The 23,751-nt window shown below is 39.9% G+C and overlaps 3 protein-coding genes across 3 annotated transcripts; 2 read left to right on the forward strand and 1 right to left on the reverse strand.

The window, feature by feature from the left end:
• Positions 1–1,780: 1,780 nt before the first annotated feature.
• thop1 (thimet oligopeptidase 1) lies at positions 1,781–11,803 on the reverse strand. The gene is made up of 14 exons (XM_087784709.1): positions 11,500–11,803; positions 8,842–9,048; positions 7,560–7,708; positions 6,698–6,805; positions 6,508–6,610; positions 6,285–6,442; positions 6,052–6,187; positions 4,766–4,908; positions 4,486–4,709; positions 3,337–3,538; positions 3,029–3,215; positions 2,805–2,933; positions 2,149–2,285; positions 1,781–2,061 (listed from the first exon to the last, which is right to left on the reverse strand). Exons 1-14 carry the CDS (start codon positions 11,510–11,512, stop codon positions 1,912–1,914), a joined length of 2,046 nt encoding a protein of 681 aa, XP_087640835.1. The 5' UTR covers positions 11,513–11,803; the 3' UTR covers positions 1,781–1,911.
• Positions 11,804–11,995: 192 nt separating this feature from the next.
• sgta (small glutamine rich tetratricopeptide repeat co-chaperone alpha) lies at positions 11,996–17,626 on the forward strand. The gene is made up of 12 exons (XM_087784710.1): positions 11,996–12,126; positions 12,907–13,048; positions 13,597–13,700; positions 13,787–13,877; positions 13,944–14,043; positions 14,941–15,045; positions 15,433–15,568; positions 15,639–15,701; positions 15,808–15,845; positions 15,921–16,067; positions 16,381–16,502; positions 17,171–17,626. The coding sequence occupies exons 2-11, from the start codon at positions 12,949–12,951 to the stop codon at positions 16,490–16,492; spliced, it is 996 nt and encodes a 331-aa protein (XP_087640836.1). The 5' UTR covers positions 11,996–12,126; positions 12,907–12,948; the 3' UTR covers positions 16,493–16,502; positions 17,171–17,626.
• Positions 17,627–18,023: 397 nt separating this feature from the next.
• LOC148086568 (zinc transporter ZIP3-like) lies at positions 18,024–22,321 on the forward strand. The gene is made up of 3 exons (XM_087784711.1): positions 18,024–18,074; positions 18,950–19,237; positions 20,369–22,321. The coding sequence occupies exons 2-3, from the start codon at positions 19,031–19,033 to the stop codon at positions 21,110–21,112; spliced, it is 951 nt and encodes a 316-aa protein (XP_087640837.1). The 5' UTR covers positions 18,024–18,074; positions 18,950–19,030; the 3' UTR covers positions 21,113–22,321.
• The last annotated feature ends 1,430 nt before the right edge of the window (positions 22,322–23,751 follow it).

Below are 23,751 nucleotides of genomic sequence, written 5' to 3' on the forward strand. Positions count from 1 at the left end.
TTTTATTCTTATTAACAGTTGAGAGAACATGACTTTTTACATTAGGGTGTATATTAGCAAGAATCTGGGGCTACAATACGTATCATGATAAAGGGACAGCGATACGATACATTGTGATACTGTAGTAACAAGGATATATTTGTAGTATTGTCGAGTAGTTGCAGAATTTACAGACCACATGACCTGACGAAGTCGTAACTGCTTTTGTTTGTTTTGAAACCAAAATATATCCAAACATCAGCTTTAAAAAGCTGCTGGAGTCGACTGTATCCTCTCGTTCTCAGCCATCACCGGGATCTTGCAGTGTTTCATCATTCCTTGAACTGTGTAGGACATAGTGACTACTGCCAGCTTGTGACCGAAAGTATAATTGCAACACAAAAATGAACAAATGCTGTGAATATTTGTGTATTTATTGAAAATAAAAAACTATAATTTTATATTTAACAAACTTTGTTAAACTGAAAACCATTAAAGAACTATAGTAAAAAAAATGATTCAAGTTGATTTAAAGCAATACAGTGCTATCCAATCTTGACAGTATCGTCAACAAAAATATCGCAATACATGTCTGTATCGATATATTCTAACACCTTCAGTGTCAACAACTCAACTTGAACTAATAGTCGACTATCATGTCTTTACTTCTCACCCGTTGTCTTAGAGTCAGTTTGCCATTTATGACCAAACATATATTTTCTACAGCTTATCTGAGATGGGGGTCGAGGGGGCAGCAATAGGAAAGAGGGTCAGACTTCACTCTCTCCAGAAACTCCCTCCAAGGTCAACTGAGAGCTTTCATTTCTGCTGTAAATGTAGAGGACAAGTTTTCGTGAAAACTCTTGGGAAAGATCCGAGCATAAAAATGGTTGACACTTTTAAATGAGTCAGTCTCAAATGACCAACACTTGATAGTCTTTCACAACATTTGCTTCTCCCCGCCGTCGTCAAGTGGCGCCTGATGAACTCACCTGAGGGGAGCGCAGGAGGCGAGGGTCTCTGGGGAGCAGAAGCTCAGCAGCCGAGTACTAATGAAGCTGAAAACAGACGAGCACGATAATGAGAACAATGTCGCTTCACCGTCTTCATCATCTAGTCACAAGGGTGTAAGAAAGAAAAGAAGCACACTTTTTCTTTTTTTTAAGATATCCTATCAATAGTCAATATTCAACACTGTATCAATTTGAATCGTTTTATTTATTGTTGGCCCTTTAAAGTCACAATTAATTTGTATATTACTTTAATGTTCATTTTTTTTCTTCTTCTTGCAATTAACATGCAAATATGCATGGCGTTCATTTTTCTGTTGCAACTACACTCCCGGCCGCTTGATGGCAGTAGTCATTACATCCTCCACAGCTAAAGGAACAATGACAACTAGTGAGATACAAGCGATGACTGAAGACAAGAGAATACAGTGGACTCAAGCAGCTGTAGAAGCTAAAGCTTCTGCATATTTTGGTCTTTAAAACAAAAAGTTACGACTTATTCAATTGGTCTGTAAATTCTGCAACACCAGAGTCAAGTACTCGCCAATACTACACATATATCCTTGTTCTTATAGTATTGCAATATATAATAATAATACCGGTGCCTGTGTACCATATTTCGTATCGCCATTCTTGCCAATACACAACTGGTAACATCTGTCCTGGCACCTCATTCTTGTCTTCCCCTTTGACCTTTGGTACCAGTCGTGTGATGTATGAATTGAATTTGCGTTTAACTAAGAACATAACAAACGTTTTAAGTCTAAACCTGTGAGTAAAAGTGGAAAATATCACCTCAAAACAAGTTTATTCACTGCCATTTCCTCCATGTTTGTTACAGTTTGTTTTTTTGTAGAAAATAAAAACATCAGAAAATCACATCAGTCCATCATCTTCAGGAGGACCAGGCTGCCGGGCCGTATCAGCACTGACTCTTGGGGTCCACCATAAGTCCTTTGCTCACTAAGAACGCATCCTGTTTAGGGTCCCGCCCGAGGAACTTCCTTAACATGTCGGCGGCGTCCTCTGATCCTCCGGGCCGCAAGATGAACTTCCTGTAGTCCAGTCCCACCTGCGGGACCAAAGAACCGGATCAGTACACACACGTTTGTGAAACAAAGTTGAGAGTCGTCTGCTCTCAGACAAAGATCCGCCCGACCTTGGGGTTCATGATTCCCTCCTGCTTGAAGCGAGCGAAGAACATGTCCATGGAGAACACCTCGCTCCACAGGTAACCATAGTACTGGGCGTCGTAGCCACCAGCCAGGTGCCCGAAAGTTGCAGGCATGTTTGTTCCTGCAAGAGAACAACAAGTGATTCATTAATTATGGATCACAGCTGGAGGGTTGACGAGGATCTCTGCTGCCGTCATGGACCCAAACAAAACAGTTACAGTTTCTCTGTAAACTTTCAGAAAAAAAAGGATCAGCTGAGCAAGTATTTAGTTTTATTAAACCCTTTCAAATCGGTTTAATTTTATCGTTTGTTCCCTAATTATAATAATAATAATAATAATATTAGTAGCCAAAATTGTTCCTTTTATTTTGAAGTCAGGACAAGTCAGAACAATGCTAGCTCTCTCAAGTGTTAGAGGAAAGTTTCATTTAAAAACAACTCAATTTCACGTTTCAAACTCTACATTGAAAATGAGGCCGCTAGCTCTCCTAACAACCCAAAGAAATGTATTGGGAACCAAAAGAAACGAGTGATGTTTCAGCATCATCTCTGATGTAGAAAAGATTTCCAACTCGAGATTCTCGCTGAAGAATGTTAATCAATATAAAAATCAACGTGTGGTGAAGAGAGACGACGGACCTGGTGAGGCAGGGATCCCCAGGATCTCCAGGCAGAGTCGTGCGTACTCTTCTGCCGCGTCCAGACCGTCTCTGGTGTGAAGAGCCTGATCCACTTTGGCCAGGACAATCTGCCTCAGGTTGAACAGACCTGCGGCAAATCATGCAGACAAGATTGACCTCCCGTGACCTTTGACCCATCAGTTACGCTCAGAATGATCCTAACATTGGCACACTAGCACCCACCGGTGTTGGCGAGGCGGGACTTGATGAGTTTGTCCAGCAGCTCGTCAGGGATGGGTTCACTGGTCTTGTAGTGGCGGGACATCCTCAGCAGCGGCTCCTTCTCCCAAACCCAGTTCTCTAGCATCTGAGACGGAGCCTCCACGAAGTCTCGCTCCACGTGAGTCCCGCTGAACATGGCGTAGTCGGCCTGAGGCGGAAAGACACGGGGTGGTGAGCCACAGACATGCGAGAGCACAAGGATGCGACGAGTGGCGTCATGGATAGCGTTCATATGGTTCTGGGCTGGGACACGATGAGCGGTCACTGACCTCCGCACACAGCTGGTGCATGACGTGCCCGAACTCGTGGAAGTAGGTCTCCACCTCATCGTGCTGCAGCAGTGACGGGGCGTCTGCTGTTGGTTTGCTGAAGTTAGCCACCATGGCGGCCACAGACATCTGACGCGTGCCGTCGGGCAGCAGGCAGCCCGGCTGCAGGCCGAAGCAGGCGGCATGGCCGTACTTGCCCTCCCTGGAGGTCAACAAAAGACGGTCAGACCACCGGGACAGAGACGGCACTCGTCTCCGATAGAGGGGTTTATTGTCAAGAATCTGGCGATATGATACGCATCATGATACACACAGATACGAGATATTGTAATACTATAGTATCAAAGATATATTTGTAGTATTGCTCGAGTACTTGACTACAGTGGTGCATTTTTGGACCACATGACTCTTGAAAAAACAAGAAATAAGCCCAAACATCAGCTTTAAAAGCTGCTGGAATCGACTGTATCCTCTTGTCCTCAGTCATAACAGGGACCTTGCACAGATTTCATTGTTCCTTTAGCAGCGGAGGACCTAATGACTGCTGCCATCTAGGGGTTGGATGTTTATTTGCAAATAAAAATGAAGTAAGTTAATAAATATTTGCACGTTTATTGTAAATACATTTTATATATATATATATATATATATATATATATAAATAAACATAGTTTAACACTCATAATAAATTCTAAACTAATTATAAAAAGGAACTTGGATAAAAATAAAATATGATTTGAAAGCCCAAAAATAAATAAATAAATAAATAAATACAAATACACGGTTCAGGACCAGAGGAGAGAAATCTTTTCAGGCTGTTGCTCCTAAGCTTTGGAACGATCTTCCTCTCCCTTTGCGCTTGATGGATCTACTGACTCCTTTAAGAAACATCTTAAGACGTTTCTGTTTGTTCAGGCTTTTCCTTGATTTTCTGGAACTCCTGTTGTGTTATCAGTTTTATCTTGACCTTTTAAGTATATACTTTATTGAATATTGTTTTGATTGTTTAAGCGCTTTGTCACCCTGGTCTGGAAAAGCACTCTATAAATAAAAATGACTTACTTACAAATTTCAAAATATTGATACTGACAATATGGTATCATTCAAATGCATCAATATTTTCTTACACCCTTCTTCTCCATCTCTTACCTCGGGTACAGGTCCAGGTAGAACTGTCCCACCATGTGTCCATGGGTTCGGTCCTTGACACAGTACAGAGTGACGTCGGGGTGCCACACGGCCGCCCCCTTGATCTGCTCGAAGGACAAATCCAGGAGATCCTGGTAGATGTCCAGCAGTCCCCGAGTGACCACCTCCATGGGAAAGTATTCCTTCAGCAGGTTCTGGTCCACGGCATACTGGGTCTCCTCCACCTGTGCACGAGTTCACTGTAGTGGAGCTCAGGTGGGCTCTTGTCAAGGGCTCGTACCTGGGTCATGAAGTAGCGAGTGTCCCAGGCGTGCAGCTTTCCATCAAAAGTCAGGTCTCTCTTCTGACACTCCTTCTCCTTCAGTTTGAGGATGACCACCCGCTCTTCTTCCCCGAGAGGCTTCAGCTTACAGGACAGCTCCTCTGAGGGCCAGTGAGAAAAAAGAACCTTAAACAATTATGTTCATGTGGTCTGGGTTTATATTGGGTTAAGAAATGAACAGAACAGTTTTTTTTTTAGACGTTGATTTTTGTTCAACTTTTACTGCTGGTCTTTTGTTTGCCTTTTTGTCTGGTGTTTTCAGATACTCTGGTAGGGCTTTAAACAAGGAAGGTATTGCTATATTTAATTCACTTTATAATATTACAATATTATATCATGGCTCTAAACTGTGAACCTAAACTCTCAAACAACTTCTTCCTTAAATAAAAACAAAATACTTGTCGATTCACTTTCTGACCCACAACTCCCTCTCAGTGAAGTCAATGTTTTCTAGTTCAACCATATTTGTTTATTACATTGCATATATTCTAAGCATTTTATACCATCGTAATTGATTTAAAACACCTGCTACATTGTATTTGAGTGCTATAATGATAATGAGCATTAAAAATAAATAAATCAACACTGCACTTTATGTGTAATTTCTGGTGTTATTAACTGACCCCCAACTGATTTTCTGTGGACCATGGCACTCAAAAATCTGTTAAGACGTTGGTAAACTTCGCACTACATGTCTCTATGGTATTAAACTACTGTGGAAGTTATTTGTCGAATAACAGAAAGTAATACTTTTGGTTAATTTCTTTCTCACTCTGCACATCACAACTCTTGCGATCCTCTACATTATGCTCTACAATAACGGTGCATGTCATCTGGATCAACAGACTATTCCATGCTAAACACAGTAACATGACACCAGGAAGTCGCACAGTGATGATTAATGAGGTGTGACTGGCGCAGAAGAGAAAACCAAAAAGCTCATTGATAGCGTTTTATAATCTGGTGGGCCTTGTCATCCTTTATCTGCTTTCAGAACCAATTTGCATTTCTTCAATTACAACTATTGTTTACGAGTTATCCTCCTGTGATGCCTGCATAACTCTTGACGAATGTGCAGGTGAATCTGCTCTATGTTTAGGTGGTCAAACTACAGAGGTATTGGCGGCAACCATGACGACAAAGCCCTGGTTCTCTATTCACCGATATTGTAACAAGATAAGATACACCTTTGTGGAGTTATGGTTAATTTGAAATGTGCAAAGTCACATTTCATCTCCACTCACCGAGGAAAGTTGCCACCTTTCTCCCGGACTTGGCCATGTTCATCTCCAGGACAAAGTCAGCGTGTGTGTTGAAGCCCAGCACAGAACTCTTCCGGCTTCGAAGCTCAACCAGCTCTTTCAGGATGACAGAGTTTTCCTGCGGAAACACAACATCGGCTGCTCAAGCATCCTTGGGATCATCTTGACTGACAGGCGCTTTAAACTCCCTCGAGTTTTCTCGATGTTCTTCTCACCTCTTTGCAACGCGAGTTGAAGGCCTCCTCCAGCTTCTTGCGGGTCTCTGGGACATGGCACTTCTTCATGGTGGGGAAGTAATGAGGGTACTTGAGCGTGACCTTGAGTTTGTCTCCGTCCTTCTCCAGGGAGCCCAGGAAGTCCTCCGGGAGGCCTCCTGCAACAAACGCACACCTTCAGCATCTCTAGGTTCTGGTCTGATAGGGCGTGTCAATGTCTCACCCAACTCGTCCCTGCTGAAGGACAGACTGGTCGTGTCCTCGTTCAAGTTCTTATTGAAATCGATGCACAGGTTACTCAGCTTCTTCTTGATGGTCTTGATTTCCTGTTAGATTATGAAAAACGTTACTCCCCACAAAAATGCTTGTTATAAAGAAACTAATCAGCTGAAGTGTTGAGAAACAACGTTTACCTCCTGAGTCTCTTTGGGCAGGTGGAGGCCGTTCCTCTTCCCCAGTTTGATCAGTCGCTCCATGTAGCGTCTGGACTCGTCAGTGATGGAGGTTAGGTCGATCTTTTTCTACGCAAGTGAAGCAAAACAATTCCTGGTTACAGCCAGAGCTCATTTTTTAACTTTTTTTTTAAAAGCCTCACTAAGTGAGACTGATCTTATAGTTTCTATCACTTTCAAGTTGTCGTCAATGTCGAAACAAAAGAAAGGCTCTCAAAAGTTTCTTTCAGTATTTTAGCAAATATCGAAATTAATGCAAAAGCTGTCTCTGACCCACAGTTTCCTGGCCAAGCCCTACCAAAGTCACATCAGGGTATTGTTTAAATAATAGATAGTCCAGCTATTGTTTGACTCTTTTTTTTTATTATTATTATTATTTAAATCAACGTGATTTAGAATAATTGTGATGTTTACATCCACAACCCTTTTTCTTTTTTTACTTTATTTTCTGTGATTTGTTAATGACTGCAGTGTTATTAAAGGTTTTATTTTCTATTACATTTCAAAAGTTAGATTAAGATTATTTTATCAAATACATTCATATTATAATAAGCAAATTCAATATTGGTTTAAAATAAATCAGTCAATAAAAATATGAAACCAATCATCACAGAAAATATGAATAAAAGTTCATAAATAATTTATGAAACATTCCACTGTTTGCCCTAAAATCAAATTTGGATGTTTCAATTCAAATCTTATGAGAAAATTATGTTCTAGAAGAATAGTCTCGTTCCCCAGCATTGTTAATTCAACTTTCATCTTTTTTAAGTTGTGACTATTATAATCCAACTTCAACTCCGATTGGTCAACAGCAGCTCACCTCCAGCGCAACGATTCTCAGGTACACGTCCTCCCTCATGCTCATCTCCACATCGAACTCCGACAGGAGCTTGTCGGCCTCTGTGCTGGAGGCTCGTACCTCCTTAGAGGAGGAGACATGCTGAGGGAAGTCCAGCACGTTCCTCTGGACTGAGGCAGAGAAAGAAAAAGATGAATCAGTCTGACAGAGGAGGAAATTGTGAAAAAGTAAAACATTATAAAAGGTGTCACTGAAGCATAATAAAGACCCAAAACAAATACAAATTACTGTACCTCCTAATATTTAATATAAATCCTAACTTATAATAAACTATTTTAACCAAGTGAAAACTATTTTTATCAAAAGAAAGATATTCTCTAATCAAAAACAAAACATGAACAGTTCATTCAAGAGCATTTCATTACATATGATTTTAGATCATATCTATTTTTACTATATACAGACTTTGAAATTCTCATGAATTTATTCAGATTGAATGTCAACCAGTGTAAGAATGCTGGCAGGTATTATCTGTGCAGAGTTTCTGAAAAGGTGTCTTCACGTTACTAACATTTCACCCAGAGTGATGTTCGTCCGTCATTACACGGCAACACTGCTGTGTTTGTGGAGCCGTGTACAGACAAAAGCCTTTGCTGGTGCTGCCTTTTCTCTTCAAACTGCTGACTTGACCTTTGCTCTTCACCACTGCCAACTCAGATGTACTTACAATGCAACATCTCTGTGTTCTGTTGGATCACATCTGTATGTTATTCACAAGCCATGGAACTATCTGGTTTGGGCACTTTTTGTTTGTTAAATAAATAATAAAGATTTTAATCAAGCGCAAAGAGCCATGACTGGTTGACAAGTTGGTCCTGGGGCAGAGCAGGTCTTATTTTTCTGATACATGTTGTTGTTTCTACCAAGTCTTAATGTGCCAGGAGCAGATAGTGGCAGATAATGCAAGTGATGACTTGAGTTTGCCTTGGTGACATCACTAAACAATTTTTTTTAATTTTTTTTAATTAAGATTGTGCAACTTCACGTCTCAAAGTGTTGCTCAACTGTTCTCATGCTTCGTACTCTGAGAAAACTCCATCTAAGATTTTGATCTTAGATGGAGAAAAACATGGACAAGACTTACAACTTTTTATAAAAAGCTCTACATTTGTGGAAAGCCATAACGTGCTTAGAAATTAAATCATCCATTCAAGAATTATGTACTTTTACACATCGACTCCACACATGTTTTGATCAATTCATTTAATCTTTGGAGATCATAAGAAGATGTTTGGACACTGACCCGTGTACTCGACCTCCACGTCTGCGAGCGCCTTCAGGGTGTTCTCGAAGGTGACGGCATCCAAGTCCAGGGCACCGACGCAGTCGTATACCTTCTTGGTGGTACTGATGAGCTCTTCGGAGAGCTTCCGGATCTCATCTGGACTGAGATCCCAGCGCAGACGGTTCTCTGAGCAGACCGACACCGCGCTGCTGAACACCATCTCACCTGGAGGGGAAACAACTTTCCTTAGCAAGAGTCAACAATCAAAAGTTCAAGGGTGAAATATGATAATAATAGTCAATTGAATAATACAAATCTTAAATATAGTTCCTTTTGAGATGTAATGGATATTTATTTACTCAATATTCAACATATTTTCAATTCAATGTTAAATCTAATAATCCCAACTCTTAGTCGACATGGGGGTGAGTAGAAAACGAGTGAAGTTTCAATTTTAGTTGAACGACTATTAACTTAAATTTTATTTATAGTGTTTTCTTTCCTGTAGGAAATGATTCCAAATGGCTCTTAGAGTGGAAAAGGTTGCCGATTTAGACAAAAGAACACAGCAACATTCACCCCTGCTGGTGGAAATTAAAGGTTGCATCGAACATTTGGTACATTCTGCTGTATTTGAGTCCTAAAACTGCATGTCTGTTAGAAGCAAGAATTTATTTTATGAAGATACTTTTTCTTTATTCAACAACTTCTCAGCTGCATAATAATACATTAACATTAAAACTAAAAGTTGAGGGCTTTGATAATACAGATCATAATTACATTCTAAAATGTATTAATTCATCTCATTTTAATCGCTTGAAAGTAGTTGTATAATGTATTGACTGGTTTTATATTGTCTTACTGTAATTCATTTGTATTCTCTTTATTGCCACCGTTTTATTCCAAAGCTAAAAAACAAAAACGACATTTTCACCATATTTGTTTTGTCAGTTTTTACTTTATATTGGCCGGGGTTTTCCCAGATTTGATCGTTCTTAACCGCCTTTATAAGAGACTTTTTAAGATCAAGTCAGAGGAGCTCTTAGTGTGAGCTGTCCAGTGTGGTGGTGCTGAACCTGAATCAATAGATGTCAGACAAATCTATCTTTATAAGGCCATAAGTCTCATATGGCAAAAGTGCAGACTTTGGCGACGCCTTAATATAGTGTAGCTTTTCTGAGCTCAATTACATCTGTTCCCTTGATATCTGCGGAATGTCACATGTTGAAATGTTTTTCTCTACAGCCACATTTAGTCGAGTGTGTCGGCCAATCACAGCCCCAGATAACGGAGGCAGGACCTTCGTATATTGTCACTCAAGTGAAGTGCATGATCAGCTTATACAAGTAATTCTGTGTCAAGCTTCCACTCGCATGTGTGACAAGTCAAATGGAAATCACACCAAGTATCAAAGTACTACTTGAACTCAAATAGAGATGCTTGCGTACAACTTTTCCAAGCTGAAAATTGTTTTATTAATTGGAAAAATGGAGGATATAAATTTGCCTGACGCGGCTTGATCACTGAGCATTTGGTCGCCACTCGCCAGGAAGGTGGTTACGAGTGGGTCAGCTCCATCTTACATTTCCCTCTTAGAGAAAGATCTTAAGAGTGACACTGGAAAACACATCCTTCTTACATTTAAATTTGAAGCGCGCTCTAAGACGATCGTAGGACTTCAGAGATTCTTATAAAATCTGGGAAACCTGGACAAGGACCGTATCCAGAGATTCCTTAGTTTTGAATTATACTTTGTCTCCGTCTGCTTATCATGCTACGAAGTCGTCGTCTTCTGTGGTTGAATTAGAAACAAATCTACGTGTAAAACGTTTATCCCTAAAAAGCGTCACCACTATTAAACAATGGTTATAACGGAGAACAAATGTCCTAGTTTATTAAGAATATCGAAATTTTCAGATTAATCAAATCTCGCCACAAATCTCTGAGAACATATACTAAGTTTTCACTCAACAAAATTCCCTGCAAAACATCTTAACATCTTGCATTAACATCATTACTACATGACGAAACCTATTTTTCCAGTAGTTTCTTTGTTTAACAAGCTTTCCAATACCAACCTTTTAATATTGAGTAAATATTAGGCAGGTTAAAACATTATTAAAATCGGATTGAACAAAAAAAGTCACTCCTAAAATATTGAACTCTATTGACTTAGTATCTATCCATCCATCTATCCATTTATTTATTAAGGTGATTGCATTTTTACCGGTTTTATTAAACCATAACTTTCTCAATATTTATCGCAGGAAAAAGATCCTTATATCACTGGGATCGTCTTTACAAGACCATTCTGTCAAGGAAATGTGATTTATTTTTATTTATGATGGGAAACTTGTTGGTTTTTCCGTCCCCAGCATGAACCAGCAGTTCAGCTCAGTTAGCTGCATGAATGGACAGATACTGACACACGTGAGCTAGCACTGCTCAGTCTGAGAACGTAGAAGAAAAACTAGAAAGTTAGTCATTTTCTCCAGGAGTCCATCCAGTGTAGAGGAAAATAACAGTGAATCATCATGGAGTCACACAGGCAACCGTTAGCAGCAGCTAGCTAACACCTGTGACAGAGTGCGCATGAATAACAACGGAATGTGTTCACTTGTGAATAGATTTGGTATTTATCTTCAAATCTACATGCAATAAAGTTTTAAAGCTCACCTGTTGGGCCCATGGTCAGGAGATATCGTCGAGGTTAGCGAGACGTGTGATGGTTTGCTGCCAGAGAGCCTGCTGTCAGGGAATTAAGAAATAAGCGCCAGAAAATGTGAACAAACTTAATATCCGCCGATGTTCCAAAATAAAACGTCTACCGACAGAACGTAGAATACAAACATGTTGCCTTTTGTAACACGAGTATCCTTTTTTTTAAAATACTTTATAGACGGTTTAAGATACAAGATTGTCCTACAATAGTTTACTTTAAAGATAAAAACAATGAAGTAATAAAGAAATGAGTGACTCGAATAATTTATATTACAAAGAGACGTTACAGTGTGTTTATAGCCTCCTTGCTGAGCTTTTACAATTACACTTCCGAATAACAATAATAATAATAATAGCAATAAAAATTAAAAAATCTCCAAAGGAATCGTTAGACACGTTAATACAACAAACGTTTTACGTCATCCACTGTAAGCAAGGCCTGCCTCTGACGTCATTATTTCCCGACAGGCCAACCAGCGTACCCGTGAGCGGCTTGAGGTCCAGCGAAGTCCCCCCTACACGGAGCCCCGAACGGAAACATCCGTTATCAGCGGCGACTGCACCTCACATCCGAGACCACTGGTACAGTTGAAAACCTTCGAGCTATCACGACGCCTGTGCCAATGGCGTGGCACTTTTATCAACATGTTTCAAGCTAGTTAGCATGTAGCCACTCATCCGTGTGTGACGCCTCTGTGTCACGCCGGACTCCCGTTAAAACTTTGACGTTTCACACTTTCCTGTGTTTGTTTGCGCGCTAATGTTGTCCCCGTGCATGCTGTGAATAAGGCTGAAGAACACGTGTGCGACACAAACGTTCGGTGGCCTGCACATGTTTTTATCCAAGTGTGTAGTTGTTACGTGAAAGTTTCTTTCTGGTTCTTTAGCTGTCGCAATTGTTAGCTTAGCTTGTAGCTCATGTAATAACGTTAGCCTATATAGCTTCCATAGTCCTGCGTTCCTGATAAGAAGCTATCAAGCTAAGCTAATAATATACCGTAATAACTCATGTTCTACTATGTATAATGACGTCATTGTACTTTAAATTTAATTGCTTATTGCTCCTTATTAAAGTCGCCCATAAGTCCAACTATATGACGAATAGTCGCCTGTTAACATCACTTTATTTTTAATAATATACCTGAGATGCTAGAACCTTCCACGAGCTAATGCTAAATGTAGCTGTGAAACCTTCTGCATGTGATTAACTCCCCATTCACAAAAAACAAATCGATGCAATTATGTTGCATGTTATTCTAACGTTTATTCATTTAAAATAACGTTTGTTGTTAACGGGGATGTTCATTTGTGTCAAGTAATGTTTCTTGGTCAAGCAGTACTGAAAGATTATCTCTTTTTAAGGTTTCCACTATTGAACATAGTGAGGTCTGCACCTCCATCATCATGACAGACAACAAACGTCTTGCCTTTTCCATTATTGAGTTCCTCCACTACCAGCTCCTGGATGGAAACCTGTCCTCGTCTGCACAGGAGAGCCTGGAAGGTTGGTGTTTTTTTGTTAGTTTTTTTTTAATATTATGGCTTGAAAAATACTCTTTGTATCTTTGCACATACTATTTACTTATCTGAGGGTTAGCTTGTCTTCAGTATCTTTTTATTGTTTTAATTCTACATAGCAGTTAGGCTGTAGTTTGTAACCTACAATGGCACTTTGCTATTTGAATCGGCTTGGTTGTGAACGCATTAAGTGTAATGAGTGGAAGGCAGCATTTGATTTGTCTCATGTCAGATTTGAATAAATGAGACAAATAATGGAATAAAATATCCAAACTGTGTCTGTGTGTAGTGGTGGTGCTGACTGTGACACAGACATTGTAGTTGACAACCTCCCACACTTCAACCACACTTTTGAAACATATTTAACATTAGGAAGACATTTTAAACTTGCAAGGTTCAGGATGCTCAAGGACTATCTGTGATTTACACTCTAATCTGAGTTTGAGCCTCCGATCTTCCTCGTTTAACATCTGCTTTCATTCCTTCTACTTAATATAAAGTGACATCCCTTCTTGTGTTGTAATTGCTCTGCAGTTGCTGTTCAATGTCTGGAGACAGCGTTTGAAGTTTCCACTGATGACCAGAGTCTTTCGATTCCCATGACATTACCAGAGATTTTTGCCTTAGTAACAGACAAGGTGAAGCACGTTGGTGGAGTCACAGATTAATCTCTTTAATTGTGGTAATCTTTCTATCTTAAACCACCTTCTTTTGATCACTGCAGTTTCCCGCTCAGTCGCATGTCAACAACAACGCCACCCCAAACTCCATCGGCGAGGAACAGAGAGATGAGGCAGAGAGACTCAAATCAGACGGTAACATCAAACATTTATTGAGTGATATTTGGACACATTTTCATGGACACACTTTGTCGTGTGCAGGAAATGACCAGATGAAAGTGGAGAACTTTGGAGCCGCAGTTGAGTTTTACTCCAAGGCCATCACCCTCAACCCTCAGAATGCTGTCTATTACTGCAACAGGTCAGTCCATGAAAACATTGCTGAATTATTGATGAAGCTGAGATCTTTGTTGTTTTAGAGCATGTCTGCCTCTGCCAGCATCCTGGTTTTACATCCACACACAGCCATGGTTTACTATGATTAGCTGAAGAGTGTCATCCAGTCTGCTTCTACAACTTCTATTTTGAGAGTCAACAGGTTGGACAGGTTGATCAGAAAGGCTGGTTCTGTGGTTGGCATGAAGCTGGACTCACTGGTGACAGTTGCTGAGAGGAGATCACTAGACAAACTATTGTCCATCATGGATGATGACAGTCATCCTCTGAGCACTGTCATCAGTGAGCAGAGAAGAAAAATGAGTGAACGAATGCTCCTCCTCAGATGCAAAACTAATAGACTCAAGGACTCATTCATTCCTCGGGCTATTATATTGTAGAATTCTGAGTTTGGGGGCAGGAGTGGAGTAAAAGTATCAGGATGTTCTGTTCTATGTTAGTCTTTGTATCATTTGTTATTTGTTATTTGATCTATGTTCTTTATCTTTAGACTAAGATTGCGTCATCTTGTTCGTTCTTTTTACTTCTCTTTGTTCTTGTTCTTATTTTTAGTTTTATGAATAATCGTCCGTATTGCTGTGACTAATTGGAAAAACAATTTCTGAAGGAGACCTCCTGAGGATCAAAAAAGTTCTACCTAACCTAACATAATTTAAGTTTGTGGTTAATGAAGGGTTTCCTGAAATTTGACACAGTTTCTGTATCCAACATCCACTTTGGATAAGAACACATCTGCCAAAGGTGGAGGAACCTCTAGAAACACTCTGGGATCCTGTCTTCTGCTATGTTTTCTGATAGTGATCCAAAGTGGTTGTTTTAGTCCTGTACTTGGTGAAAACCTGACATTTGTGTTTGTTTGCAGGGCTGCAGCATACAGTAAACTAGGGAACTACGCTGGAGCAGTGCAGGACTGTGAACAGGCCATCGGCATCGACCCAAACTACAGCAAAGCCTATGGCAGGATGGGGTAAGACTGCCTGAAGTATTTCATTATAAATCTGCAAACATTATAGTTACATATTAATCCAATATATTATGAAAATTAATCTCTTGTCACTTCTATACTCTTACCTGCTCATCTGTTTTCTTCAATTAAGTAATAATAATAATAATAATAATAATAATATACTCTATTTATATAGCGCCTTTCTAGACCAGGGTCACAAAGCGCTTTGACAGCCATTCACACAGTGAATCACTTCTAATGCAACTATTGTTTCAAAATGTGCTACTGATCATACAACATTGTTTTGGGGTTACTAGATGGTGTCACTATAGAGCTTGTGAATAGAGCAGGGAGATGATCACTGGTTCTCACTATTTTGTTCAATTCTACTGACGTCTGATGTTTCAGCTTGGCTCTGACCAGCCTCAACAAGTTCACAGAGGCGGTGAACTTCTACAAAAAAGCTCTAGAACTGGACCCTGACAACGACACGTACAAAGCCAACCTGAAGATTGCAGAGGAGAAGATGGAGACGGCCAGTCCAGTAAGATGTGGCTTGTGGCGAACCTCTCTTTGTGTGACACAGACACTGACTCGTTGTGTTTGTGTGTCAGAGTGCAGGGATGGGGGGAGTCGACCTTGCCGGCCTGCTCAGTAACCCAGGATTCATGAACATGGTGAGTCGGCTCAGAAAGTGACTGGATGAAGTTTTTATGAAATTCTGTTATCCAACTTCCTTCACAACTTAAGAGAGATGTTTGAGTTAAAACCTCTGATCTGCAGGCATCATCGATGATGAACAACCCTCAGGTCCTGCAGATGTAAGTCTTTGGATTTCCTCGTCGCGTTCTTTTGGGTTCTGTGCAGCTCGCAACTTTGGATTTCATGTGTGGCAGGATGTCAGGGATGATGTCTGGAGCGTACGGAGGAGGGATGGGTGGAGCAACAGCAGGGGCTCCCACTGCAGCTGCAACCTCTACTGCACCTGCACCTACACCTGCACCTGCCCCTGCACCAGGAGATTTATCAGGGCTGATCCAGGCGTATGTACCTGAATGCATCACACAATTCTTTACATGAAACAGTTTCTTTAAAAAAAATCTGAGGTCTGAAAAGACCTTCTTCTCTTCTTATCATTTCTGGCTGGATGTTTTTCAAAGTTGTTAATTTCCTAGTAAGGTTTAGATCCACTAGTGGGTGGCAACTCTTGTCACTACTGTAGAAATATAATTGACATCAATGTGGTTCTTTGGTTATAGTTTAATTAAAATTTTAATTTTTAGACATTTATTAAATCTCTGTGTTAAATAATAATGATTATAAAATAATAATGAGGGATCTGTGTGTGTGTTGCAGAGGTCAGCAGTTCGCTCAGCAGATGCAGCAGCAGAACCCAGAACTCATCGAACAGCTGAGGAGTCAAATGCGCAATCGGGCGCCAAGTGCAGGCAACGAGGATCAGCAGTGACACAGAAGTGGTACGTCAACAAACCCCTTTGGTGCAAGGAACGTCAGCTTATCTGCTGAACTTAAAAAAAAAATCCTAACAATGCCGTTGTGCCAATGTCTCAAGACTGTGATCCAATAATTCACCAAATGTAATGTAAAATCCAACTGCAGCAGGACGGAGCTTTTTCCACTAATGATTCATTTATTTTTTGAGCCAGTGGACAAATGACTTACAAAAAGTATTTGTTTACGTCATTTTTTTCTGCATGAGTGGAGCTTCAGTGGTTTACATCGAAACTGCTCTATTGTTATTATGTGGAGATACTTGGAAACTATCATGAGCTTCTTTTAAAACATTTAAGTCTGTGGTGTTAAACTATTGTATTGTCTGTGTAGGTTTTCATTCATCCTGGTCATGTTGCTTCAAGTGGTTCCAAAGTGTATATTGATCCTTCTTCCCAGAGACGTGTTCTTAAAATAAAATCATGCTAAACTCGTGTAACTTCTTTTTCTTAATATCGGCCTACAGATGATTGTGCATTGGTTACATTTATCAAACACTGCGTATATTCAAGGCACATTTAATGGGAATATATTTAGGAATTAAGATGAAATGGCAGTTTTTTTTATTCATTTATTATCTGGGGCTGCTACTTCACCGTGGTTAATTTTTATTTTTTCACTCTCTCTTTTCCAGGTGGAAGTATTTGAATTTGGAGAAAGCAGCTGACAGTCAATTTTTTTTTCCACATTTGGATTCATAAAAATGGAAGGACTTAAAAGATTTTTTTGTGTTTCCATCACTGTTTAATTCCTGCATGAGAGAAGCCTTTATTCAGGAGTCACCTCACACCAACGTCTCCACCTCAGACTGCTCCTCGAGTGCTAATGTGGGCAGGAGCAACTTTGATATTGGATATAAGATTGAAACATCAATGTGCTTGTAGGAAAACGGACCCATATATTACAGTTAACAATGGCACGAGTCAGCAGGGTCTAAACTTGAAACTTTTTTCTTCTATAAAAACCAAGCTAAGGTGTAACTTTGATCTTTAAAAGTCAACTTGTGAATTGTGTGTGAACGAGAGGCAGTGGGGGACAACACGGAGGCAGGAATCTGTGTAAGGAAATAAAACTATGAATATTTACATTTCGAATTTCGTGTTATTTCAAGTTGTTTGGTAAAGTCCAGCAATAGTTACCATTCTAATTCTGTAAAAAAAAAAAAAGGACCATAATTTGCTACTAAGCCCTGTAGATGAATGTTGGATAAACATGAGCAAAATAATTATGATAAAACCTTTACGGTTGTTGCTGTCCGAGGCAATAATAAGTTATCTGTTATATTAATAAAGTTATTACCGCTTGACAGAAGGCCTCATAATCCTTTGAAATGTAATAGAAAACGTGAATTGTTCTCGACAGTTTTGTGTTCAGTCCATCAAACCTGCCAATGACATCCTTTAACTATTTATTTTGTCAAATAAAATGACGTAATAAAATGAAAGAGTGATGACGTCATAAACGGAGGGCGGAGTTCGATGACGTCACATGGAAGCGGCTCCATCCACCTGCTTGGTGGGTTACGGCGACTCGGTCAGGTAAACATCGTGATATTGTTGCTTTCTCGATGCATTTTGATTAAATTGAAGTTATTTTTTATCGGTTAGAAACGTTAGCCTGTGTTTGCATGGAAGAAACATGGCCGTGTTTGCTAGTAGCTCCAGCAGCTGGAAGCTAAGGACGGAGAGCTAATGCAAAGTTAGCACACTTGGCTAAACTGAAGCCGGAAATAAAGTTTTATTACTAATATCGGCCATCGATTATTTGATACAACGAGAAGCCTCATACATTATAGCGTGTATATTTTTACATTAGTTCTGTTCCGAGTTATCCAATCGTGAATATACTAGTCACAAGTATGTTCGTCTTTTCAGTTCATAAATGGATTGAGGATTTGGTGAAAATGTTTCATAAAAGAAAAATACTGATCGAAGCCTTTAAAATGCTACACTAAATACAAGAGATTTTTCATGGGTTTGTTTATAAAAGTCTAACGGTTCTTAATATGACTGTATCTATAAAGATAAAACTGTTTTAATGTATTACTGTATAATCTTTTTGTCCATTCTGTTAAAATCTTTTGGAGCCAAAGAAAATTTGTTGGTTTTTGCTGTAAATCCCTTTTGTTAACATCTACTGTAACAAAAAAGTTACATCATACAATGCTCACATTGTCAGAAACAAAGTCATGGGATAGAGACTGGAATTTCCCATGCCCTCGAACCAAGAAGTTGTGTGTTCTTGTAAAAATTGATTTCAACGTTTTTTTTCTCAAACCTGACAGATGTTTGTTTAAACTGACTATTTTGATGATCATATGATTTGTGTGACTCCAATAATCCTTTTATCTCTACAATAGTTTTGTCAACGTCTGGTTTATTCATTTTTTTTTAAATCATACTTTTCCCAACAGGAACAGCCGCCCTGAGAGATTCCAGATCAGATGAAGCTGTGGTCTGTGTTTCCTGGTCTCTAGCGTCTGGTAAACGCCAGGATGCAGATCCTGATCGCGAAGGTCCTCGGCCTACTTGGGGTGTTTGGTCTGATGTTGGCCGGCATCGTGATCCCGGTTCGTCTCCTGCATGTGGACTATGACAAGGCGCAGAGATATCGTAAAGCCCTGTCCTTATGCAACTCGTTCGGAGGAGGCGTATTTCTGGCGACATGTTTCAATGCTCTCCTGCCAGCCGTCAGGGACAAGGTAATAACATCACACATGAAAAACGTACGCTTCAAGCCGATTTGAACTTCCATTACAAGACCTCATTGAATTATCGTCACACAGAACAAGCGTTCAGCAGTTTAATCTTCTTGTTAAACAGGTTGTTTTAGTTTTTGAAATTTGAATTTTTGATAAACTACCTATTATCTAAAAAGCTGAACTGAAGGTTAGTGATTTAATCAACAGTTATGACCTGAAAAAGTAAATGAACTCTATTAAGCTGGGAAGTGTGCAAAAATAGGTTATTTAAATTATGTGTTAACCCCTTAACAACATTACATCATTTTTTTTCAAGTGTCAACAAACTGGCTAGTCGTGTAACAGAGCTGCTTCTTGAGCTTCATCACCAGTTCCAACATTAGTCTTGGTGAACAGAGAAGAAAAAAAAGGGCTTAATCAAATTTACAGATTCAATCTATACATTATTGTGAATTAAATAGATTAAAAATGGTGCTTAGAAATGTTTAAAAAAAACATCTAAAATGTGTGTGAAAATCTTGATGAAGTACAGAAAAACAACTTCCTCTTAAAGTTAACTTTAGTTTTCTTTTAAAGGTACAATAATGCTGTAAGTTTTTTCATTTTCCTTCCATGCATTAGAGGTTATATGTTATATCGTAACTGAGTCCCAGTTAGATGATGATTTGACAACACTAAACGCAAATAAAACAATAATAATAATAATAACTTTTTTTTTTTTTTTTTCAAGAAATCAATGTAATGTTATGAAAAAGTTCAAGTAAAGTTATGTACCCAGAAGGAGAAGAGCAAATGGTGGATGTGAAAATGTAATAAACAAGAGGTAAAGCATCAACAAATATTTGTTGTATGTGGATCAATGAGGTGTCCATTAGACGTGAAAAAAATGAATGGATATTAGCAAATTATTTCTTGTTTCAACACTTCTGGATGCTCTAAAAAAAAAAACTTCACTTTTGTGTTTCTATATGCTTTATAAACCTATTTAGTTGTTGAATGATACATTTGTACTTTGATGAGATTTAAATCTTTCTACTATGCACTTGGCAGTCTGGAACCAAAATAACTGTTTGGAAAAAGTGTTTAATTAAAGGCACCCTCATTACAGTTTGTGATTTCTGTTCTATTTAGGCCGACGATGTCTTACGGCAGCTGAACATCAACAATGACTATCCAGTAGCCGAGACGATGATGATGCTGGGATTCTTCCTCACCGTCTTCGTGGAGCAGGTCATCCTCACCTTCAGGAAGGAGAAGCCGTCTTTCATCGACCTGGAGACCTTCAACGCCGGGGGTTCCGAAGCAGGGAGCGACTCGGAGTATGACACTCCTTTTATCGCCTCAGCGAGGGGAACCCCTGCAGCCCCCCGCCACAACCATGGCCACCAGCACGGACACTTCAGCCCCGCCGAGCTGGCGGGCGCGGGGCCGCTGCGACTGGCAGGCCTGGTTCTGGCTCTGTCGGCTCACTCCGTGTTCGAGGGACTGGCCCTGGGGCTGCAGGAGGATGCGGCCAAGCTGGGCGGGCTCTTCCTGGGTGTGGCGATACACGAGACCCTGGCTGCCGTCGCTCTGGGCGTGAGCGTGGCCAAAGCGGCGCTCGGTATGAAAGACGCCGCTAAGCTGGCCGTCACCGTCAGCATGATGATCCCTCTGGGGGCGGTGGTTGGGATGCTCATCCAGTCGGCGCAGACGCTGGCGGGCAGCATCGTGTCCGTGGTCCTGCAGGGACTCGCCGCCGGGACCTTTTTGTTTATAACCTTCTTTGAGATCCTGTCGCAAGAGCTGGAGGACAAGAGAGACCGTCTTCTCAAGGTCCTCTTCCTCATCCTGGGGTACGCAGGCCTGGCCATCCTGGTCTTCATCAAGTGGTGACACTAGATCCCGAACCAACCAAAGAAACCGAGCAGGAAACAAGAACTGTAACTTTAATCCCTTGAGTCGTCGTTGTAGTTTCAACGAAGGGAAACATTTTTCTAAAGCTCTTCTTTAGAGCCACAAATGCAATTGCAATCAATTCTTTCTACCCTCAAAGAGCGGGAACCGTCCTGAAATACAATCTAGTGATCCATTTGTTTTCTCTACACTCCTTCCATCGAGAGAAGCTTGAATCAACTTTTAGTCCATGAATCATTATGTTCTACGGATGTGTGTCGACAAAGATTAATCCCAGTTCCCGGTTTTACTGTATAATATATTTAAACATTATTTTAGGTGGTGCTGTAGCTACAAGGTTCTGAGGCAAACCTTCTTGCAACCCTGCTCTCCTGTGACCAGTCCTCAGTCGGCCTTAAGCATTCAGAGTTGCTGTGCAGCAGCAGGATGTCTTTTCCTCTTAAGTCCCAACCAGGATGTCCATGAGCAGCTGTGGTGGATCTGGTTTTACTCCACACAACCTGAACCTGCATCACTGGCACTAGTTACCGTCGCTGCTTAGTAGTTTCCTGCAGGGTGGAGTAGAGTGTCTTAGAACTGTTGATCTACTGTGTTTTTAGAACTCGTGTTTTCAAACCAAATGTCAGATTAAACAGAGAAAAGATTATATTTATTTGTGAAAAACTAAACAAAAAAATTATCCCCCACATGTTGGATTCAAATATGATTTCACAATGTTGAATTCGAACCTGCACAACATGTAAAAAAAAAATGGTTGATACAAAAACTCTAATGCTAAATTTATGTACATGATATGAAGGTATAAAGGGCATAATAATAACTACAAATCAAATCTTGTGTTGACTAAAGTGTGTGAAATTATATCTTCCTGCCACAATGAGATCCATGTGCATATTTGTTCCCACGTTTCCTTTTCTTGTACCTTTTTTAAAAAGTGTGTTGATGAGCTAAAAGACACAGTGTCCGTCAAATCATCAGGAGGATTTGAGTGACAGCCAAACCTTTCTGTTAATAATCCAATTCGTTTTTATGTGAATGTCATCACTGTGTCATACTTGGTTGATTCATCATGTTGTGTCACTAACACTAGTTGAGGCATCGACCAAATATTTGTAATTCTTTTTTATCTTGTGATTTTGTATTTATTCATGTTGCTTTATGATTAAAAGAAAAACCCATGACTTATGATCCAGTCTGAGTGGGATTTTTAAAAAAATTCTTTACAGGGTTGAGTGAATTTAAAGGTGAGTCTCTGCTCAAACTAAGAGACACAAATATGCACCTGAAGGCTTGTAATTAACCTGCATGTTTGTGTGTCAGTCAGGGGGAAATACAAGTTTTAAAAGAGAACGGCGACAATTAATTGTAAGTAAACGTTCCTCACTTTTAAGAGCCTGGAAGAATGTTTCCTGTTAACGCTCCACTTCTTTGTTGTAGTCGGTCCTGAAATGGGACCAGTATTGGCAGACAAGAAAAAAAAAGCAGCTCTCAGCACTGCCGTCTCCTCGGACAGGTACTGACCACTGCATTTCTCTATCGAAATGATGTCCAGTAAGGCATGACTGACCTTTAATCTCCGGTGTCACACTGACCACCGGCCGGTCCGATTTAGTCGCAAAAGCAGGACACAGTTCTTGGTATCACACGGGATCATTCCTCCTCCAGTCTGCGTATTTCTGGACTCGGCCGAAGGTAGACTTCCAGAGCTGATCAGATTAGCTCCTGCTCGATTGTGACGGTTCAGATACGTCTGAGTGAACTCGCTGGAGTGATGGCAAGAAGGTTACATGTTCGATTCCAGCTTAAGGCAGAGTGTGGGTTTGTACAGTATGTACTGTGCTGACGTTCTCTTTAGCCTCTGTAGTTTTGTAATGTCCTCTTAAAGAGTAAGTGAAAGTATTTAGTATATATATGTATTTTAAAATTATTTTTTATTGTTATGTTCTCTGTCTGTAATTGACAGTTGAGTTTTTCCTTCCCCAAAATGAGGCAGTTCACTGTTTTTTTTTTTCTTTTGTTTCTTATATGGCATTTTTGTTTTTGCAATGGACAATGTTTTTCCCTAAGATCATCACTTTTTTTGGGCCATACATTAAAGAAAAAGTTTTTCATTTTTGTTTTTTTTTCATCTTTTTGTGACTTGTGGTCTTGCTGTTTCATTAACTGTTAGTATGGCAACATAAAAAAGTGGGTCAAAAGATGCTAAAAAGAAAACAAACCAGTTAAATCAAATACACGATACGATATATTGAAAAACCCCTGAAAAAAAGAAATTTGAATCATAACGATAATTCAATGGGCCTTGTGTTCAACGTGAATTCCATGTGTATCCTGCAACAGAGGGCCACAAACTATCACCTGTATTTTTCTCTTGTGGCTTTTGCTAGAGCGACTCCTAGTGGAGATCAACGGGGCTGCAGCTATATATTACTGACGGACTTCTGTTGAAGTATTTACCGAAGAAAATGGCATGAAATAGTTTTATACAACTTGAACCCCTAAAATATACTTATTAGATGTATTTAATATCCATTGAGTAAATTCGTTTAATATGTTGAAACGTTATTGCAATCTTACACAAACTTATCCTTTGGCAATATTTGTTGTTAAGAGTTAAT

The sequence above is a fragment of the Callionymus lyra genome, chromosome 2 (assembly GCF_982586985.1).
Source record: "Callionymus lyra chromosome 2, fCalLyr1.hap1.1, whole genome shotgun sequence".
In the NCBI taxonomy this organism is placed as follows: Eukaryota; Metazoa; Chordata; class Actinopteri; order Syngnathiformes; family Callionymidae; genus Callionymus; species Callionymus lyra.